This window comes from Aspergillus eucalypticola (genome assembly GCF_003184535.1).
Source record: "Aspergillus eucalypticola CBS 122712 chromosome Unknown BO83scaffold_1, whole genome shotgun sequence".
NCBI lineage: Eukaryota > Fungi > Ascomycota > Eurotiomycetes > Eurotiales > Aspergillaceae > Aspergillus > Aspergillus eucalypticola.
Window position 1 is genome coordinate 818,032 of NW_020290275.1, and position 19,260 is coordinate 837,291.

At 49.9% G+C, this 19,260-nt stretch overlaps 7 protein-coding genes across 7 annotated transcripts; 3 read left to right on the forward strand and 4 right to left on the reverse strand.

Moving 5' to 3' along the window:
• The first annotated feature begins 1,784 nt into the window (after positions 1–1,784).
• Positions 1,785–8,611, forward strand: BO83DRAFT_6378 (guanine nucleotide exchange factor DCK1). The gene has a single exon (XM_025537495.1). It carries the CDS (start codon positions 1,944–1,946, stop codon positions 8,295–8,297), a length of 6,354 nt encoding a protein of 2,117 aa, XP_025393295.1. The 5' UTR covers positions 1,785–1,943; the 3' UTR covers positions 8,298–8,611.
• A 181-nt stretch (positions 8,612–8,792) lies between these two features.
• On the reverse strand, positions 8,793–10,966 carry BO83DRAFT_422322 (40S ribosomal eS8 domain-containing protein; the record flags this gene model as incomplete). Its single annotated transcript, XM_025535034.1, has 3 exons — positions 8,793–9,819; positions 10,289–10,813; positions 10,893–10,966. The coding sequence occupies 3 exons, from the start codon at positions 10,964–10,966 to the stop codon at positions 8,793–8,795; spliced, it is 1,626 nt and encodes a 541-aa protein (XP_025393296.1).
• A 19-nt stretch (positions 10,967–10,985) lies between these two features.
• BO83DRAFT_6403 (uncharacterized protein) lies at positions 10,986–11,403 on the forward strand. The gene has a single exon (XM_025537499.1). The coding sequence runs from the start codon at positions 11,085–11,087 to the stop codon at positions 11,367–11,369; it is 285 nt and encodes a 94-aa protein (XP_025393297.1). The 5' UTR covers positions 10,986–11,084; the 3' UTR covers positions 11,370–11,403.
• Positions 11,404–11,748: 345 nt separating this feature from the next.
• Positions 11,749–12,607, reverse strand: BO83DRAFT_374134 (DUF2470 domain-containing protein). The gene has a single exon (XM_025530117.1). It carries the CDS (start codon positions 12,475–12,477, stop codon positions 11,815–11,817), a length of 663 nt encoding a protein of 220 aa, XP_025393298.1. The 5' UTR covers positions 12,478–12,607; the 3' UTR covers positions 11,749–11,814.
• Positions 12,608–14,588: 1,981 nt separating this feature from the next.
• Positions 14,589–15,336, reverse strand: BO83DRAFT_6564 (uncharacterized protein). Its single transcript, XM_025537511.1, has one exon. The coding sequence runs from the start codon at positions 15,156–15,158 to the stop codon at positions 14,658–14,660; it is 501 nt and encodes a 166-aa protein (XP_025393299.1). The 5' UTR covers positions 15,159–15,336; the 3' UTR covers positions 14,589–14,657.
• Positions 15,203–16,097, reverse strand: BO83DRAFT_6447 (uncharacterized protein). Its single transcript, XM_025537501.1, has 2 exons — positions 15,519–16,097; positions 15,203–15,342 (listed from the first exon to the last, which is right to left on the reverse strand). Exons 1-2 carry the CDS (start codon positions 16,004–16,006, stop codon positions 15,336–15,338), a joined length of 495 nt encoding a protein of 164 aa, XP_025393300.1. The 5' UTR covers positions 16,007–16,097; the 3' UTR covers positions 15,203–15,335.
• Positions 16,098–17,653: 1,556 nt separating this feature from the next.
• BO83DRAFT_384119 (uncharacterized protein) lies at positions 17,654–18,495 on the forward strand (the record flags this gene model as incomplete). The annotated part of the gene is made up of 2 exons (XM_025532575.1): positions 17,654–18,037; positions 18,064–18,495. 2 exons carry the CDS (start codon positions 17,654–17,656, stop codon positions 18,493–18,495), a joined length of 816 nt encoding a protein of 271 aa, XP_025393301.1.
• Positions 18,496–19,260: the final 765 nt, after the last annotated feature.

Below are 19,260 nucleotides of genomic sequence, written 5' to 3' on the forward strand. Positions count from 1 at the left end.
TGATGAACGATGAAGGAACCGATACTGGCAACCGGCAGATCATCACCCAAGAGGGACAGAGAAACGCCTCTCAAAAAAGAAAAGCGAGGGAGACCAATTTAGCGGCCCAGCCGGATAGACCAGTCAGCGGGCAGATGCTCCGACTCCATCTCAAACCTTTTTTGGTATCTACTTAGTACTCTACTCACTTAGTTTAGTTGGATTTTATAGCCCTGGATTCAGGGGGCCACGCGCTGGGTCTGTGCTGGATGTATTAACATGTCAGCCTGGCTCCGTGCCTAACTAACTAACTAGTATCTACTTTGTAACAAGTAATCAGCGAGTTGATCATCTAAATATAAGATAGTTAGATAATAAGAGAAGGATTAAGACATCCATCTATTGACGGTCGGGGCCGGTCTGGACACATGGACAGGTCCCAAGTATAAGTCTTACCTACTACAATCTAGTCTAAGTATATCCCACAGCTATTGGAAAGTTCACGGACCTCAATGGTGGAAGGAAGGGCGGATTGTCTCCCCTTGCTTTTGCTCTTCCTCTGACGGGATGGACGTTCTTAGAAAAGAAAAATAAAATAAGTGAAAAAATAAAATAAATTCGAGGGAAGGAAACGTGCTGGTGAAACTTGGATACACGCAGCCTCCTCTCCACTTTCACTGGCTTGCACTCGATCGGTCGGAAATGGACCCATGGATGAGTTGGAATAGTGTGCCAGATCCGTTTGTTGGATGGACCAGGCACAACTTAGCAACGTTGGACACAAACCCCCAAAAGGAGGGCGCGGGATATGTGGAATATACAGTAGTTAGCATCAGACAAGCTCAATTCCAATTTTCTCTGGACCTACCGATGGGTGGGAAGCATAAGATCAGTAATGACGAGGCCAATATAACGATCAATTAAAGTTAATCAACCTGCTCGGGGAATCGCTAGTCGAGTTACCCTTGAAGCAATGTTCTAGCCTCAGGCTGTTACTGGCAACACTTGCCTCCCTCTCCGCCTCCCGCCCCGATCCTCAGGCTCTCCTGCTCAATGGAAAGCATCCCATCATCGGCCCTGTGATCATCAGTCTTCTTCTTCTTCTTCCTCTCCCTCTCCCCTTCTCCTTCTTTTCTGTGGCTCTTACTATCGTCCCTCTTCTCCCACGCCTTCAATTTCATCTCTCCTCTCTCCCCCCCCTTCCCTTCTACCCTCCCTCTCCTACATTCCCTTTTAGCTTTGGGTAAGCTCCCTCCTCTTCCTCTCCCCTCCTCCTTTAAACCCCCCTCCCTTCGTTTCATCTGTGTGCCTTCTCCACAGTTCCTGCCAAGTGAACAACTCCCTCGGCTCCACTCCCATTCCACTGCTAGGGGGCCTGCCACCAAAATTGTCGGAGGCCTGAAGCTGGAAGGAATCAATTTACTGGTGCTCTCCTCGTCACGGTTCTTACTTCAGCTACGGTCACTAGTACCTTCACTAAAGAATTCCGCTGGCCCCAATTGCAGCGGTGTTCCGGTCACTGAGACCCTTTGCGACACCCGCTCCTGGATGGCTTTTGCTCCTCCGCTTATCATGACCCTCTCTCTAACTTTGACACGCCAACAAAGCACGCCTACGTTTCGCTTACTGGAATCTATCTCTCGCTAACCGCACATTTGGTGATGGCCATCTAGTTTGACACTCCATATCCCCCCCTTTATTCCAATTAGCAAGACACCAATATCGCAAGGCACACCTCGAATTCGCGCTTCCGCATCTCGAAAAAACCCCGTCTACATTCCTCCCTTTCTTCTCATACCATACCTGCATGTAGCGCCCCTCAATCAATCAACAGAAGGAACTGTCAGATCTGAACCCCTCCCCCCTTCGACCCCGCTTCATCGGTACTCCTTCATTCCTCGGAACGCCCATTGTGACGAACGCCGCGGCGGGGTGTGCTCTGGACTGCCGCCTCGATCGCAGATATGCCCTGGCGGCCTCTGCCTCGAATCGCTTTCGCTGTCGCTATCTACCCATTTCAGCCGACTACCCCGGCCGATCTGCCTCTGGAGCTTGGTGATGAGCTGTATATAATTGAACAAGGTGGCGCCAATGGGGAATGGTGTCGTGGTTACCTCGTCGCGCCGCCATCCTTGTTGGCGGGCTTGACGAGCTCCAAGGGTCAAACCCTAGAGGCGAGAGTATTCTCTGGAATCTTTCCCCGGAATTGTGTCGAGATCCGTGAAGTGCTAGGCGATGGAGAGAAGACAATTACCAATGGCGACCGGTCGAGTGTCGCCTTCACGGTTCCGGAGGGAGATGTGCGCCATAGCATGGCCTCCTTCCAAGATGATGACCACGCGTTCGGGGAAGTATCCAACGTCGTAATCGCGAAAAAAGGAAAGCCGTCTCAGATTTTCATTCAGAGGCTGGACGAAGATGGGCGCGGAAGCCCAGCCAGCCCGCGCTCCCCTCAGAACTTCCTTCGGACGAATTCAATGCCGCTCGCCCCCATCAACGTGGCCCCTCGAGACCCCGACGCACCCAAACCAGCCGCGCCTGTGCCAATGCTCAAGATTGGCGATGAAACACCCACCTCGCTCTCCGAGCCACTCGTCGACGAGATTGCTTCTTGCCTACGCGAATGGCATTCCACCAATCTACATCAGTTATTGCTCTCCCGCCAGTATGTTACGGTAGAGGAGATGACGAAGATCGTCGAGGAACTCGATTTCGCAAGGCGCCAGCTGCTGTATAATGTGCTCACCGCACAAGAGAAGGATGCGCTGCGGCAGGAAGTAGTCTGGAAACTCGTTCGCGGAAACAAAGCGCTGGGGGGCGAGATCATTGTGAGAGATCCTCAGCAAAGAGGGCGTCTGCTCACTGGGGAGGATTCGGCCGTAGAACTGGCTCGGCTACAATCCGAAATGAGCATGCTCGACAGCAGTCCCATGCAGCAATCAGACGCCGCTGCGCTCCATCATTTGATGCTCGAAGTCAATGCCGTCTCTGGACATGCGCCCGGGCCAGTAACTTTGGCTGTCTACTTGTGCTCGCAGTCGGAGACGGGAGCTCTCACACCCCTTTCTGAGACGTACATCTTGGACATTCCTTCGCCCGAGAAGTTTGCAAGTATGGGACAGAGCGCCAAACTGAAAACGCTGTTCACCGACTTGAGCAGCACGGATATTGGCGACAGCGCTGCAAACGGCCCGAGACTCTACATGGTCGTCATGGTTCGCGCCCCAGAAACTGCATCAGTCGTCAGCAGCGCCGCCGCCGCCCAGCCGAGGACGTCTATTTCGCGGGACAGCTCTCCTGGTAACAAGCAGCAAAATGGGATTAACCAATCAGTCAAGGGGAGTCTCAGGACTCGCCGCAGTATGATGTGGACCTCGAAGCCACGCGGTATCACAAGTCCCGAACAAGGAAAGGAGCCGAGTAAAGCTCCGCCTCCGTCATCTGGAAGTAATACAAGTGCCAAGGAAAAGTCTAGCAGCCAGCCGGTTAAAGAATCGACTCAGCTTCGGACGGTAGGAGTGGGTTTCCTCGAAGTTTCTCAGATCCTGCGTCAGGAAAAGGACACGGAGCAGGTGATCAATATCTGGTCTCCATCTGAGGACGGCGAGGATAAAGAGGGACGAGATGATGGTTTCGATGGCGTTGTTCGCACATTACTTCCAAGCCCTACTGGCAAGTATGTGCGCTCTCAACGAGCTGCTCGTCTGCATTTCCACCTCTACCCCTATGTGGACCCCGACGCAGATAGCCTGGTCCGGAAAAATCCCACATCGTTGCACAATGTCGTTCAGACGAGGAGGATGGGCTTCTCTCAGGCCCCAACAAAACCTCGGTCGGATATTTACGTGACAATCTCCCACGCGACGTTTCCTCCAGAAGCACTGCTTTCGCATCCGCAATCCGGTCAAGTTCCGGTTCCAGGGCATACAGGACTCCGTAACCTGCAACTAACTCTGGAGGTCCGCACATCGTCGGGGGCGCGCGTTGATCGGTGCGTTGTCCCCGCGTCCAACCATGCAGCACAGACAGCATGGCGCACCACAGTAGCCGATCGGGGTTCGCCTTGGAACCAAACCATTCGTCTCAACATCCCCACCGATCAGATCCCTGGATCGCATTTGATCATGAGTATTGCAGATGCGCCCGAGTTTCCCTTTGCGCTTGCCTGGATGCCACTGTGGGACAACCAGGCCTTCATGCGCGACGGCCCTCATTCGCTCCTGTTGCATGCCTACGATAAGCATACGTCGCATATCGAGAATGGCAAGGGAGCTTATCTCTCTCTACCATGGAGTTCGCTGGGCAAGAATGAGTCAGCGAAAGACGAGGCAATCACCGGTCCTTTGGCTACCCTGCGATTGGATACGCATCTCTGCAGCACGGAATATTCACAGGATCAGGTGATACTCGGCCTTCTGAACTGGAGGGAACGACCTGTGAACGAAGTATTAGATACCCTTAAGCGTGTGCTTTTTGTCCCGGAGATCGAGATTGTGAAGCAGCTCAGCAGCGTCTTGGACTCCCTTTTCGGGATCTTGGTGGAAAATGCAGGCAATGAAGAGTACGAGGACTTGATTTTCAACGATCTCGTGACTGTTCTTGGTATTGTTCACGACCGACGGTTCAACCTGGGCCCGTTAGTTGATCACTACGCTGATAATCAATTCAACTTCCCCTTCGCTACGCCGTGTCTCGTCAGAAGCTATCTACGTCTCCTTCAGGCCAGTTCCGATGCTCAGCAGTCGCGGAATCTCCGTGCAACGTTCAAGGTAGGACGCCATGTCCTCAAGTTCATCATCAATGCCCGTCTGCAGCAGAAAGAGAAAGAGGAAGGTATTGGCATCACTAGAGTACAGTCGACGTTTAACCGGGATCTGCATACAATCTTCAAGTCGCTCGAGGCTCTAATGAAAAACCCTTCGCCTGCGATGGTGGGGAACAAAACCCTCGTGGTTCAGCATTTCCACACCTGGCTCCCAGAGCTCTCGAAAGTACTCAGTCGTGATGAGGCGATCATGATCGCACTCAGCTTCATCGACTCATGCAAGGATGTCACGGGCATGCTGATTCTCTATAAGCTGGTTCTCATCCAACACTACACACGGCTAGAGATATTCGGCTCAGGATCGGAGCGAAAGAGCCTGGTGTCCAGCTGTATCAGCTGGTTGGCACCCTACTGGGGTGCGACAGGTTCTGTATCGGACCTCTACCGCGACCAGGTCCGGTTGTGTTGCGCGATCGTGGCGGAGCTGTTGAAGCAACCAGACCCGTTCCTGTACGAGTTCGTGCCGAAGATTGTGTCCTCATACTATTCCATCATCCCTGACGGTGTTGAGGAGACAACCTACCTTTCTTTGCTCTTCAGCAAAACATTCCCGTTCCAGGTGAAATCCTCCAAGCACTCTCAAAAATTCGACGAAGCGCTGGTGGAGCTGTCCGCAGTTCTGGCTGGAGCGGCGACAATACCCAACCCCAAGCGGCCCCGGCTGAAGGGCCTAGAGCTCTCCAGTTTCCTTACACAGGCATTCGAAGTACATACTTCGATCCTCAACTGCGAAGCGTATCCTGAAAGCTGGTTCAGCGTTCATGTCTACAACCACCGGGCGACTGTCAAGAGTCTGGAGTATCTGGCAACCATCTTGACCAATAAATTCCTTCCATCTCCGGATGATGCGGAGACGTTCGATACGAGACTATGGGAGACATTCTTCATGACTTTGCTCAAGGTTGTCTCGAGTGATGCTCTTGCTCTTGAGACCTACCCCGAGCAGAAGCGACGCGCCATCTGGAAGATCGCGGGCGATGTCCGGGAACAGGGTGCGGACTTGCTACACTCCAGCTGGGAATCAATCGGCTGGGAAACCACTGATGAGGAGAAAGAACAGTACGGGTTGAGTCGGTTGGGCGGCTATCAGGTGCAGTATGTTCCTGGCCTGGTAGCACCCATAATTGAGCTTTGTCTCAGTGTCCACGAAGGACTACGGCACGTGGCCGTCGACATCCTACGGACGATGATTCTGAGCGAATGGAGTCTGAACCAGGATCTCTCTATAATCGAAACGGAGGTTATTTCCAGCTTGGACAACCTCTTTAAGAGGAAGAACATGAGCGAAAGTGTTGTGCAGAAACTATTCATCGCTGAGCTGTCAGATCATTTTGAAAGCTCCGCAGACTACGACGAAGACCTGTCCAATGCGGTCAAGGCCCTGATTGCGACGGTGGATGAGCTGCTCGACCTCTTCGTGGCCTCTCAGGGAGGCTCGATGGCCGAGAGCCTACACACTCTTCGGTTGATGAAGTACATGAAAGACATGGGTCGTGAAGATATCTTCATCCGCTACGTCCACGAGCTCGCTCAGGTGCAGGCTGCAGCAGGAAACTTCACCGAGGCCGGCCTGGCCCTTCAATTCCATGCCGATCTATATGATTGGGATCCGAAGCGGATGTTGCCTGAGCTGCTCAACCCGCCTTTCCCAGAACAGACTTCTTTCGAGAGAAAGGAAGCCCTTTACTTTGCGGTTATTCAACACTTCGAGGACGCCAAAGCCTGGGCACATGCACTGGTGTGCTATAAGGAACTCGCGCAGCAGTACGAAGACATTGTGGTGGATTTTGCCAAGCTCTCACGAGCACACGGCTCCATGGCCAAGATTTACGATCTCATCTCAAAGGAAAGCAAGCAGTTCCCGCGGTACTTCCGTGTGCAATACAAGGGACTCGGGTTCCCTACCACTCTTCGTGACAAGCAATTTATCATTGAGTGTGCACCGACGGAGCGTATGGTCTCTTTCATTGACCGTATGCAGCGAGAGCACCCGGCTGCGCAGGTCGTGTCTTCCGGAGAAGTGCATGATTACGAGGGCCAATACCTGCACATCAATCCTGTCAGTGTTCATCGCGACGTGGATCATCCGGTCTACCAACGTTCGAAGATCCCGCAGTCCGTTCGAGACCATCTTCTGGTGTCGGAGCCCTGTCACTTCAGCTCAACCTTACGAAAGCACGTTCGTGACGTGGATGTCAAGGAGCAGTGGGTTGAGAAGACGGTTTATACCACTGCAGAGCCTTTCCCGAACATCCTCCGCAGAAGTGAGGTGGTTGAGGTGAAGGAAGTTGCACTGTCGCCTTTGCATACGGCGCTCGAACGGACGTGGCGCAAGACACATGAGCTGTCCATGTTGCAGCGTCGGGCGGCCTCCGGGGAGGACACAGGCTTTAACAACCTCAGCGAGGCTTTGGAACAGTTGCTCGACCTTCACGCAGCCACCCCCAACTGCGTTGCTGCTTATCGCCCTTTCTTGTCTGATGCGCATGAAGAGGAGGAGGGTGGCCTAGTGACACCGAAGCCGGTCGATCCAATGAAGAATGCACTGGCAGTGGCCCTCATCGACCATGCCTTGGCTATCAAGCAAGCGCTGGCCTTGTACCACCGGCCGGCGCATCAGGCTACGCAAGCCGAGTTGACGCGCCGTTTTGAAGAGGCATTCGAACCGGAAATCTCTTCGCTCCGTCCGGCAGAAATTGAACAGACGCCTCAGTGGCCTCGGCGTAGCACTCCGGAGTCCATCAAGGAACGCCAGAAGCCGCCTGCGTCGCGGGCGCTCAGTCCCGAGCAGGAACTGATTCGCTCTTCGCGGAAGATCCATAGTCGCAAGCACTCTGCCAAGCAGTCTGTCAGTCACCGGATCAGTGTCATGAACCCTTTCAAGCGCGGCAATCACGCGGCGAGCAATTCGGTGTCTACTGTGCAAGAAGATCCAAAGCCGCAGTCGGATACCAAGGCCAATGGCACAACTACAGAGGAGCACGTCAACGGGGAGGTCGATCAGGATGATGCAGCCACCATTCACAGCCGGACAACTACTCAGTCGCGAGACACCCATCACAAGAGACGGAGCCGATTAGGCGATGTGCTACACAAGCACGCATCGTCATTGTCGATAAGCGCCAGCGCGACTGAAGAGAGCCAGAGCCAGAAGAAGCAACGGACAAGAAGTGCTTCTCGCGACACGGCAGGCAAGTCGCACGACAGCGTGAGTCGGACCACCTCCCACACGAATGGGACATCTGCGGACGATCGGCCATCCGTGAGCAGCCCTAAGGGCGGATGGTCGACGATTCCTTCGATCACCGACTACCCCCGGCCGGTGACGCGGAGCAGTGTCAATTCTGTTCGCAGCCCTGAGTTGATGAGTCCGGTCAGCCAGAGCGGCGGCATGCGCGACTCCGTGTTCAAGCGGTTCAGTCTGCTCAAAGGGGTCAGTCGCAAGGGTAGCCGCTTAGATTTCCGGACGGAGACGCCCGTGCGTGAGGAGTGATACCTCGCGGACTTCTTTTTTTTCTTCCTGATAATGTCTGGACATTCATCATTTTTGCATTCTATTTCATTCAGCGTCGACATCGGCATTGTCTTGCATTGCAGCGTGGAATCCGGCCGGTTGCACAGTCATTATACTTCACTTCTCTGGTTGGACATTATTACATTTTAAAGCACTTTCATTTCTTGACATATCCAGGCATGATATACCTTTTTTAGTGAGATACCTACTTCCCTTCTCTCCCTTCTGTTGGACATCTCGTTTGTTGGACTGTACATGTATATTATTATGCCATATCGGTGATTGTACAGGTAGTTGCATTGCAATGAACAGCATCAGTGTAACATTAACATTAACAGTGTTAACAGAGTAACTACCATGTCACAAACATAAGTGACGGCCATTAAATAAATAAATAACTATATACTGTACCTCTATTCCATAGACAAACCAAGTACCATCAAGGCACCTCCAAACTCCATATCTAATAGGGTCCTACTCAGCCGGTAAATCCATCTCTACCACCCACGGCGCATTAACAGCATGATACTGCACCGTCACCACACTCGCATTAACAAACAACGTCTCCTCCCCAACCCTCAACCCATTGCCCCCTTCCCCACTAACATCCACCCTCGCACACCGTTCCTCCAACGTCCTCTCCTTATCACACTGAATCACACTTTCATTCCCCGAACTCCACTCCCTCCTCGTCGCCCCATACCCCTCATGAATATGTCCAAACACATGTAATCTCGGCCTCGCCCTCTTCACAGCCCGATACAAATGCTCACACCCCACACTCATATGATTCGGCACTACCTGATCCAACACCCCATACGGCGGTCCATGCGTAATCATCACATCCACCCCGGGATAATCCGGCACTACTACTACCTTCCTTCCCCTTTCCCCTTCCCCATTATCCCCATCCTCATCCCCACCCTCCTCCTCCTCCGGAGGATTATACCTGTCCATATTTCGGGGGTACGCAAACCCCCACTGACAAAACTCAGGCGTATACGGACTCGCATACACCCTCAGCACAGCCCCATTCCCCAACCTAAACACATGCATCCCTTCCTCCAGATACCTAATCCCTGCATCCTGTGCTTCCTTCCCCGTATACAACTCCTTTATCTCCCGTAACTCCTCATCAGACAGTCCCCTACCGAGCGTGAGTTTCCCCGCGGAAACATTATCGCTTCCGGCGGTTGCGGAGGGCGCCGTGTGGTCGGTGCGGTAGCGGTGGCGGTAGTGCCCGATACGCTTGTAGTATGGCTCGTCGAGGGTTATGTCGTGGTTGCCCGGGATAATGAGTTTTAGGGGTGCTGGGGCGGACTTTAGGAAGGAGAGCGTGGTGAGGTGCTCGTGCTTGTGTCCGACTTTTGTGAGGTCGCCGGCGTGGATGAGGAGGTCCGTGGGGGGAGGGGGTGCCGGTAGGGGGTGGTGCTGGCGGGGTGGGAGGGAGGGGAGGGGGTTAGGGTGTGGGTGTCGCTTAGGAGGAGGATTGATGTCTTCACTGTTTTTGGTGGTGTTTTGGGGTTGTTTGGGGGTGGGTGGTGGACATGGTGGTTAATTGTGTTGGTTGTGGTGGTGGTAGTGATATAAGGTGAGGTGGGAGAGGGTATGGGGTAGAGAGGGGGGAAGGTATATAGATGGAAGGTGTGGTGGTTACATCAATGGTATGTAGGTAGGTAGGTAGGTATGAGGGGTTAATTAATTAACTAAGTCAGTTAGTAGGTAGGTAGATAGGAGGTTTCGTCATCGGATAACAAGGTACTACACTAGTGAGTTAGGTTGGTATGAACTACACTACGGGAAGTACACTACAGTTGATATCTGCTAAGGACAGAAAAGTGTGAACATCTGATTCATCCATCAATTCAGAGCTAATTTTCTGGAAAATGCTAACTCCGATCCATCCAGCCCTTTTAACTTAACAACCACACAACGTGAACTATTCGCTTTTGTGTATTGGATTTCTTTACTTGCGGATAGCACGCTGGTAGAAAGCCAGCTCATCACCCTCCAGGATGTATCCGTCCACGCGGCCGCTCTGGCCGGGGCGGGACGACACAACAGCGTACAGACGACCGGACTCGAACTGACGCTCAACAGCAGACTCGACCTTGCCCTGCTCAGCAAAGCGAGCAGCCTGCTTCTTCACAACGCTGTTGGACTTCTTCTCCTCGGTGGTCTCGGTCTTCTGCTGGCGACGACGGCCGATGGGCTGGCCGTAGTGAGCCTCGTACCATTGACGGAAAGGAGCAGCATCGATCTGAACGACGGCCGACTTGGTCAGGGTGTTGGTGCGGACGAGCTCGTTGTTGGAGGGGTGGTAGGCAACAACGATGACACGGGTCTTGCGGGAGATACCCTCAGAACCCCAGGAGAAGTTGCCGGATTCGAGACGAAGGGCACGGAACTTCTGGTTACCACCACGGGTGCGGACCAGGTGGATTCTCTTGGTTCCGATACGGGTGTTGGAGGGCTGGCGACCCTTCTCGAACGCCCTGTTGGATTGCCGTGCGTCAGTCGTATTCTTTCGTAGTGTGATGTACTGGAATAGAGACAGTAGGAACTCATGCATACCTCTTCTTGCGGTAGGTGGCCCTCTTCGCGCCGGTAGCCGAGCGCTTGTGACGAGAGTCGCGTGAGATACCCATGTTTGCTGTTCGAGGGGACTGTAGATGGCAGAAGAATTAGTTGGGATTGCTCGCTAGTAGCAATAGCAATAGACTGTTGTCGGTGATTGTCAATCCCTCTTTCGAAGAATTTGCCCCGATGCGTCGATGGTTGTTCGTGCGATTGTCGAGTCGATTTGAATTGAATTGTTATGTATTGTGCGTTGTGTGTGTGTGTGTGGCGATGCTCGATGCTGGAAATGAGTGCGAATTCGGGTATGGACGAGAAAGCGAAGAAAAAAAAAATCTTTCTTTTGAGTTGTTCTTTTCTTTTCAATCGTCGTCGTCGCCGCCGCTAATATTTCCCTTGCACCAAACAACTGCTCTGATGATCTTTCTCTTCTTCACTCTTCGATATACCCCGGAATGTATTTCTTCAATTTGAAACCGATCGTAGATTGCACGCGCACACCGACCGTCGACGACACCGGGAAAAAATCGAGAGGGATCGAAATCACGACGGATTAATTGCAACAAACTCACCTCTAATCCTGCAGCCCTTCACCAGGAACGCAGCGGGCAAGGGTCGTTGGGTTGGTCGTAAGGAGTTGAGTGCTTGTCGTCGGCTTCCGTTGAATTTCGCACTGTGGCTCGCTTGTGGAAGTTGCCCTACTACCCTAGTCTGAGATTGGTTTAGTCTGGTCCCGTGATTTGATGAGTAAGCCGCTAGTCGATGCCCGCTAACTAGCCGATAAGCGATAAGCCACTGCGCAATAGAGCAGGAGACACTAGTCTAGTAGTAGTAGTTCAATATGTCTTAATGTGTTGTGGTTCATTAATCCGGTAGATAGACATGTTTTGTTCTTCTGAATTACATACAACGTATCTGACTACTTCCGATGCTCCTTCTTCGCCCCCTCCTCCCTCACCATCCGATCAAACCTCATCCACACCGTATACCCCTCAATCAAATTCGACACCACCCAAGCGCACCACACCAACGACAACACCGGCACTCCATGCCGCCTCAACCTCTTCACCGTGAGCAAACTAGCCTCCACCACATGCGACCCGCCCATCACCGTAAGCACAAACGGCTGTGTCTTGTAAAACAGTTGCGCCAGTGGCGGAACCGCCCCCAGTCCAACCGTTTCGTAGAACAACGACCCAGGTAGGAAGTTACTGCGTCGAGAGAACGCCACCAATGCCGTTGCAAACACGAAGAAGAGAAAGATTTCAATCCCCTCTGGCCGCCGATACTCCTTGATGGTAATGTCCGACCGACCCAGTCGCGCAAGACATTCCTGGTGCATGGCTACCAGGCGGGATCGCGACTCGGAGAAACTTCCCATTGCTGGGTCGATGGGCACGGTGTAGCGTGTGCCATTGGCGCTGATGACGAGATCGGATAAGCTGATGTCTTCGAGACGGGCAGATTTGGCTTCGCGCGCGGAAACGTGGCAGTAAACTTGGAGATAGGCTGCTAGGGAGTCTTGGTGGTTGGCGTTCATGTGGGTGATGGTGAAGGAGATGTTGGAGCGGTCTGGTGCCATTTTTGCTTCTTGACTGCTTTTTTTTTCTTTTCTTTCTTTTGACTTCCTTTCTTGTGTTGGGTGGAATTTGGCGATTGATATATGTTGAGTAGTTAGGAAATGGCTGCTGGTATGCGCGGGTTTAGGCGATCAAGTGGTGGCAGTTTGCGAGACTCCTTTTCGATCCCGCCAAGAGTACCTCGGGATTGTCATCTTCGCGATGGGCTCACCCTTCCCGAGGAATTGGCACTCCGCAATATTGAGGCCACACGTGAAATTGTCGGCTCCTACTTGTTTCTAGTATATTATTATCGTTCTATGTGGCGTATACTATTTATTGAGAGGATTTAGTGAATGTTGGTTTCATCTCAGTGCTAGAATTACTATATCATGGAGTAAAAGTCTCACTATATATTCTGAGCACCTTGCTCCTTCTGCTGGTAACTGAACTAGCACACTTTTTTCTACTACTGCAGTCAATCATGACTCTTGCAGTTTAAACATCACAATTAGAGCTACTAATAGGACCAGCACTTCTTAAAGCCATTATCTGTCACAATGTCCAGTATACTACCGAACTTTATAGTGTCGCTCACAATCTGGCGACGCTGGATTTTACCTAACTGGTCAATATAGTATAGCGATCACTCCCAGCAATACTGATAAACAGTTAAGAATACTGAGTCACGGCACAATTAATTTTACCTGGCTATAATTGAAGAAGAGGATCTCCCAAGAGCAGCATACTTAAAACGGCCAATTCCAAGTCTTGGACAGCCTCAATGCAAGTACAAACATGCAATATTATACTGTGTAGTCGCTGACTGACCAGGATATATGTAAACTCTGGAAAACCTAGTATCACAACTCAGCCGAATGCGCTTGCATTTCTATCTTATATTGACCAATTGTACATTTCAATCGTTTCATCGCATAATCATTGCGTTGAGTCACATAAGATATCATTGTTCCATGTAAACAGAGTTGACATTAATATTGTTAGTAGTAGTTGTTGATACTCTATTCCCAGCAATAAATAGCTGGCTACTCCAATGTTCTTCAACATGAATAGCTAAGATAGGCTTCAAGCTATAACATAAAACAGGTTTTTATTCCCTATAAATTCTGTAGTACATCATATACTAGTAGCTAGACTATATCCCCCCTTACCCTATAGGGTTTGGATCTTCGAACTAAGTAGGAGAGTAATCACAATCAACTAAATACTTAGATCAGTCCACAAACAATAGCAGCGAGTATAAATCTGGCCAGTTGTTTCATTAGTCTTGACGACTATTGCGCAAGAAACATATATCTTACTATCAAGTCTTTAATACTACTTGCAGGAACGGTGTTTTGGCTAAGATAACCCAGTGATATCTCTGGTAAGGAAAAAAAAAATAAGGCAAGCTGACATAGTGGATGTCTCGACATCTGACTTTCAAAATCTGGTAGCGCCAATTGAGTAATGAAAGTATTGGGATGAATTACTAAGAAAGAGCACCTAGTTACATTCCACAACCATTCACAATAACTAGAAATTATGTGAGGAATACGAATAAAAAGGTTGCTAATCGTCATGTATCCAACTCACACCACCAGAAGACTTTAGGTACCTATCTTTGAGATATAGAACTAGTAAACAGCATCTATACCTATTATGAGATCGACCGAGAATTATAAATTCAAGCATATCAAGCAAACCCCATCAATCTCAGGATGCTTCTTCAGACTTGAACTTCCACGGTGAATATCCAGAAGAAGAGATGTACTGCTGTGATATAAACATTTCCTCCATGCAGCGTATCACTACGGAAGGGTATGGTGGCAACGGCACATGCATCTGGATATTATAAAGGAACCCTTTACAAACGGATCTCCTTGTCGTTTTTCCTTGCTCGCAAACTTAGAGTATTATTTCAAGATATTCATTTTCTTCATTATTACTTCGTTTAGGCTCCATCTGGTAAGTTAGGGTTGAGTACTTTAGAAGTATGCAATGCATATTGTGATTTGATATATACGTTAGATGAGTCCAGTTGCTCTGCAGTAGTTACAGTCTAGTGCATTGAAGTACGTCAGGTAGATTGCTCTCTTTTGTTGTTGTGAATCGATACTTTTTGGTGACTGTTGGAGTATCGTATATCTACGGTCGGCGTTTCCGAAGCACATGATATGCAGAAGAAATCTACAGAGCACTACTAACACATCGACATATAATGATATATTCGGAAAGAAAGTATATCCTTCGTTATGATAGCTGCAAAAAAGATCAAGCAAACCATACCAACAAAGGTATAAGTGCGCACAGACACTGAAATATGGAGTAGATGGGTCAAAATAAGCATCGGCATCAGCATCACCATAGATAAGAACATCGCATACATCAGTACCCAAGTGCAGTCGCCACTTCTATCCGAACAATGGCAATGTAGAAAAAAAAAAAAGAATACAAGGCAATTCATTGCAAAATAACAACCGCTATTGTTGAGAGAAGAAAGAAAAGCACCGAGGAAAGTCCTTTCGTAAACGTCATAACGGAAACGGAACGGAATGGAATGAAGTGGATTTTGCGAGCGCCGGCCGAAATGGACGAAAAGTGCAACGATCGCCAGGAACGGAACCCGACCGACCGTCCGACCGACGGTCAACCACACACGCGCCAGCAATGTGGCGAAAAGAGAAAAAGAAAAGAAACCCATTCTTATCCCCGGGATTTTATCGAACGAACCATTGAACTAATTCGGCCGGAAGATTGATTTGGTTCTGTTCGACGACAACCGAACACGCTCGGGATTTCGGCGACGGAGAAAAGACGGATGAACATGATAGAAATGCAGCGGTGCTGGAGGCAAAGAGGCAAGAGGCGAGAGGCGAAATCATGCGCTGGAAAAGAGAATGGGTATCATGTCAACCATCGGATCTCGATCAAGTACTAGTAGCGAACGAGATTAAGTGATTTGATTGATTGCATTGCATGCATTTGGTCCGCACGCAGGCCAGATTCCCCGCCGCCGCAATCATTGTGATCAATCAGAAGCAGAAAAAGGGGAGGTACTTACAGCAACGACAACGTCAAGTCACCATGGATATGAGCCTTTAATTCGACTTCAATATCCAAGTTCAATTCCAATTTCAATTTCATTCCGTCTTGATCCTCCCAGTCATTGCCGGTTTTACCTTCCGCTTCTTGCATACCGCCGTTTGCGATCGGTTGTGCCGGCACATTGTCGCGGCTGCTGATGGTGGTGGGCTGGTAGCGTTCCATGGCCTGGACTTCTTCTTCCTCGTCGTCGTAGTAGTCATCATCTTCATCGTCGTAGTCATCATAGTCATCCGAGTACTCATCGGAATAGTAGGTGTCGTCTTCATCGTTGGGGTCTTGCTGCCGGGGACGACGACGACGGCGTTGTTGTTGTTGCTGCTGTTGTTGAGGCTTTTGTTGGGTATCGTCATCAGAATAGTCATCCTCGGAATCGTAGTCGGAGACATCATCAGGATCATTAGCAAAGGTTTTGGTGGCTGGTTTCTCAGCCTGAGCGGTAGCCATGTTGATCTAGTAGTAGATTATGGGGGATGGAGTAGTAAACGGGGCAGAAGATGGGGATGGCGGGGGTTGTGGTGAGAGAGATGTAATGGATGGGATTGATATAATTTCCTACCAGCCCGAAGTGACAGTTAGATTCGCAGAAAGCGGGCAGAGCGGCATGGGTTGGTTTACATACAAAAGGGACCCCGAATGCGGGAGGCGAAGAAGAGAGGGAAGTAAGTAGTGGTCAGTCTTCGCTAGGATTGCTGGATGGGGCAATTCGTCAGTCGGCCGGAGTGCGGACACAACAGACAGACAGACAGTGAGAATAATCGTAGTAAATTGAACAGGCAAAAATGGGAAAAAAGGGAGTACACTTCGGAGGGAAAAAGAAGGGAAAACCTAAACTCTAGAACAAAACGAAACGAATACCAGAAAATGATGTATGGCCGTTTGTTTGGAGATGTGGAGAAATGAACGTGCAGGGCTGGAGGATGGGAGGATGACGTTGTGGGCGCAGGGAGGGAGCGGCTGGGCGACTTCACCTTCACCAATGATGCTCTTCCCTTCGTTTAATTAAAATTGAAGACTTTCCACCATGACTGCATCATCATCATCGTCAACGGCATTGTGTCTGAGATGATCCTCAAGTCAGCCGATGACGGTCGAGCCAGTGATCGTCATCGATGTCCACGTTGCCCGGACCCTCTTTTTTTCTATTGTCTAATTTCTATTCTGTCTCTGTAGGTGTTGGGTCTGTGTCACCATCAATAACATGCCTCCATCGCGACACTTCGGATACTCATTCCCTGATTGTGATACATTTGGACCATGGAACCCTCGTCTGCATTGCCGCCGGCCGAACGTGTGATCCAAGAAACCTTCGGCCAGCATCCACGGTTATCCCTTCAAAGTCTCGCGGCAACTGTATCCGAGTCGCCATATACCCGGGATAGTTCTTTGCCATCAACTTAAAGGCAGAAAAAGACAAAGAAAAAAAATACCTAATAGACACAGTTACTGTAGACTAGATCGAAAAGATAGAGAGGGGGGACCAAGTAAAGTCTGACAGGCTTTCAGGTGGACCAACTAAACCCAGTCAGTGCACTGACGTCGTATAGTGGATCCAGCCCAGTCACAGACAAGAAGATGAAGATGATCCCAGGAAGATTACGATGCCCTTAAGCGATCCCGGCCGAAGTGCGACGATCTCTCCAATAATTTCTCCGATGTACTAAATTAAAAGTGAAGATACTAGTAAGTAAGATGTATTAGGGACTCCATCCACGCGACGTCATCATCATCATCATCGTCATCCATCATTCATTCATTCATCTTGCCTGCAAGGTGGAGGATGAGTGGCACAAATGACATACTGGCTTGATCCTCCCCCCCCATATTTTTCTTTTTTTCTTTTATTTTCCATACATCGACTGACGTCGCCTCCGCCCCCCTCCCTCATCTTTACTTTCACCCTGCTCTCTACTCTCTAGTCTCTCTCCCTTGCGTATTTCCGTGGGTAAGTTTCAACCTGCATCTATAAATATTGCCCGGCCATTGGACGGTCCAGCCGAGCCCTATATAGTGTACGTCCCCGTGCCCCAGACCGCCGCTGAAGTATTAGATCTCGTTGATTTCCCTTCCTCTTCTCTTTCTCTTTCTTTCATCATGTCTGATCAGTCCAAGCAGCCTGAGTCTTCTACCAATAACCCTTCCCAAGAAGGAGAGAACAACAACCCTACTTCTTCCCCTTCCTCCCCTCAACAAGAGAACCCTCCTACTGGTGATCAGGAAGAACAAGAACAGAAGCCTGAGGATAACACCAACACCGACAACGACAATAACGACACAGAAGACAAGACCAAAGAAGAGGACAAAGAAGAAGACCCTCAACCTAAACAAGAACCTCAAGAAGAACAAGAACAAGACACCCAACCCAAACAAGAAGACCAAGAAGAAGAAAACACCAAACCCCCAAACAAGAACCCCAATCCTCCGACTCCGAACCAGAACCAGAACCAGAACAACGCGCCCCCCAACCCAACCAAGACCGTAAACGTCGCTCCCGACCACCCCAGAAACTCCGCCAAAGAGACGAATACTCCGACATGGATAACAACAACCAACAAGTAGATCGCCCCCGCCGCCAGCGCCGCCAGCGCCCCCAACAGCAACAAGGCCAGGACGGCGGACCCCTGGGCGGCCTCCCCGGCGTGGGCCAAGCCGGTGATCTCGTCCAAAACACAGCAGGCAACGCACTGAACGGAGTAACAGGCAGTGCGGGCAAAGCTGTGGGCGGGATCCTCGGTGGAGGCGGCGGCGGGGAAGAAAAGGAAGGCAAGGATGAGCAGTTGAGGTTGAGACTTGATCTCAATCTGGATATTGAGGTGCAGTTGAAGGCTAAGATTCATGGTGATCTTACCCTTGGGTTGTTGTATGTTTATCCCCCTTCTTCTCCCCCATTTTTCCTTCCTTCCCCTTTGATGCCATGCCCCTGGGTTGCAACTTGATTATAACCCACCCTACTATAATTTATCTGATATACATCAGTTCGTGAAATCGAGCGAGCGATATACTTTACTACTACACTATTACACACATACATTCTTATATTGGGACATACGTGACTAATTCGTGCGGGACAGGAACTGAGTGTGTTTTGAGGAAGAGTACTGGGATTTTCTTGTTGAGGAAAAAGTCAGTCTCGTTGGACATTATTTAAGTTACTATTCCGCTCATATGTGTGTGTGTATGGGTCGCGGTGTCTTGCTATACTCTTTCTCTCTGTTGGATCTTGATGATGCTTTGATACGATACCTTCGTCTTACTACAACTATTACTACTTGACCGACTTGTGGTTTTCTTCATCATACATATGTTACTATGTTATGTTATGTTTATGATTTGACTGTTGCTTGATACGGTCTAGATCTGGTTGTGGTTGTCTTTTTCATTTCATAACGCGATTGATGAATGATGATATTGCTTACTTCTTTCTTTTCTTTTCTTTTCTTGTGCTATGCATGAGCAGGTGCAGGAGCTGCTTTTCTGTGTCAATTGTGCTGTACAGACCTGTACTTTCCATCATACTACCATTTCTATTCAATGGTCAGTAGTTCCTAGTACAGGATAAATGAATTGAGTCTATAGCCTACTCCTCCTACTTCTATAGCTTCAAATCTGGTATATTTCTATCGTTCATCATCTAGCCAAACGAGAAGAAAAAAAAGAAGAAAGTAAATCGGTACCATCATCCGTCGAATATAACCATAAGC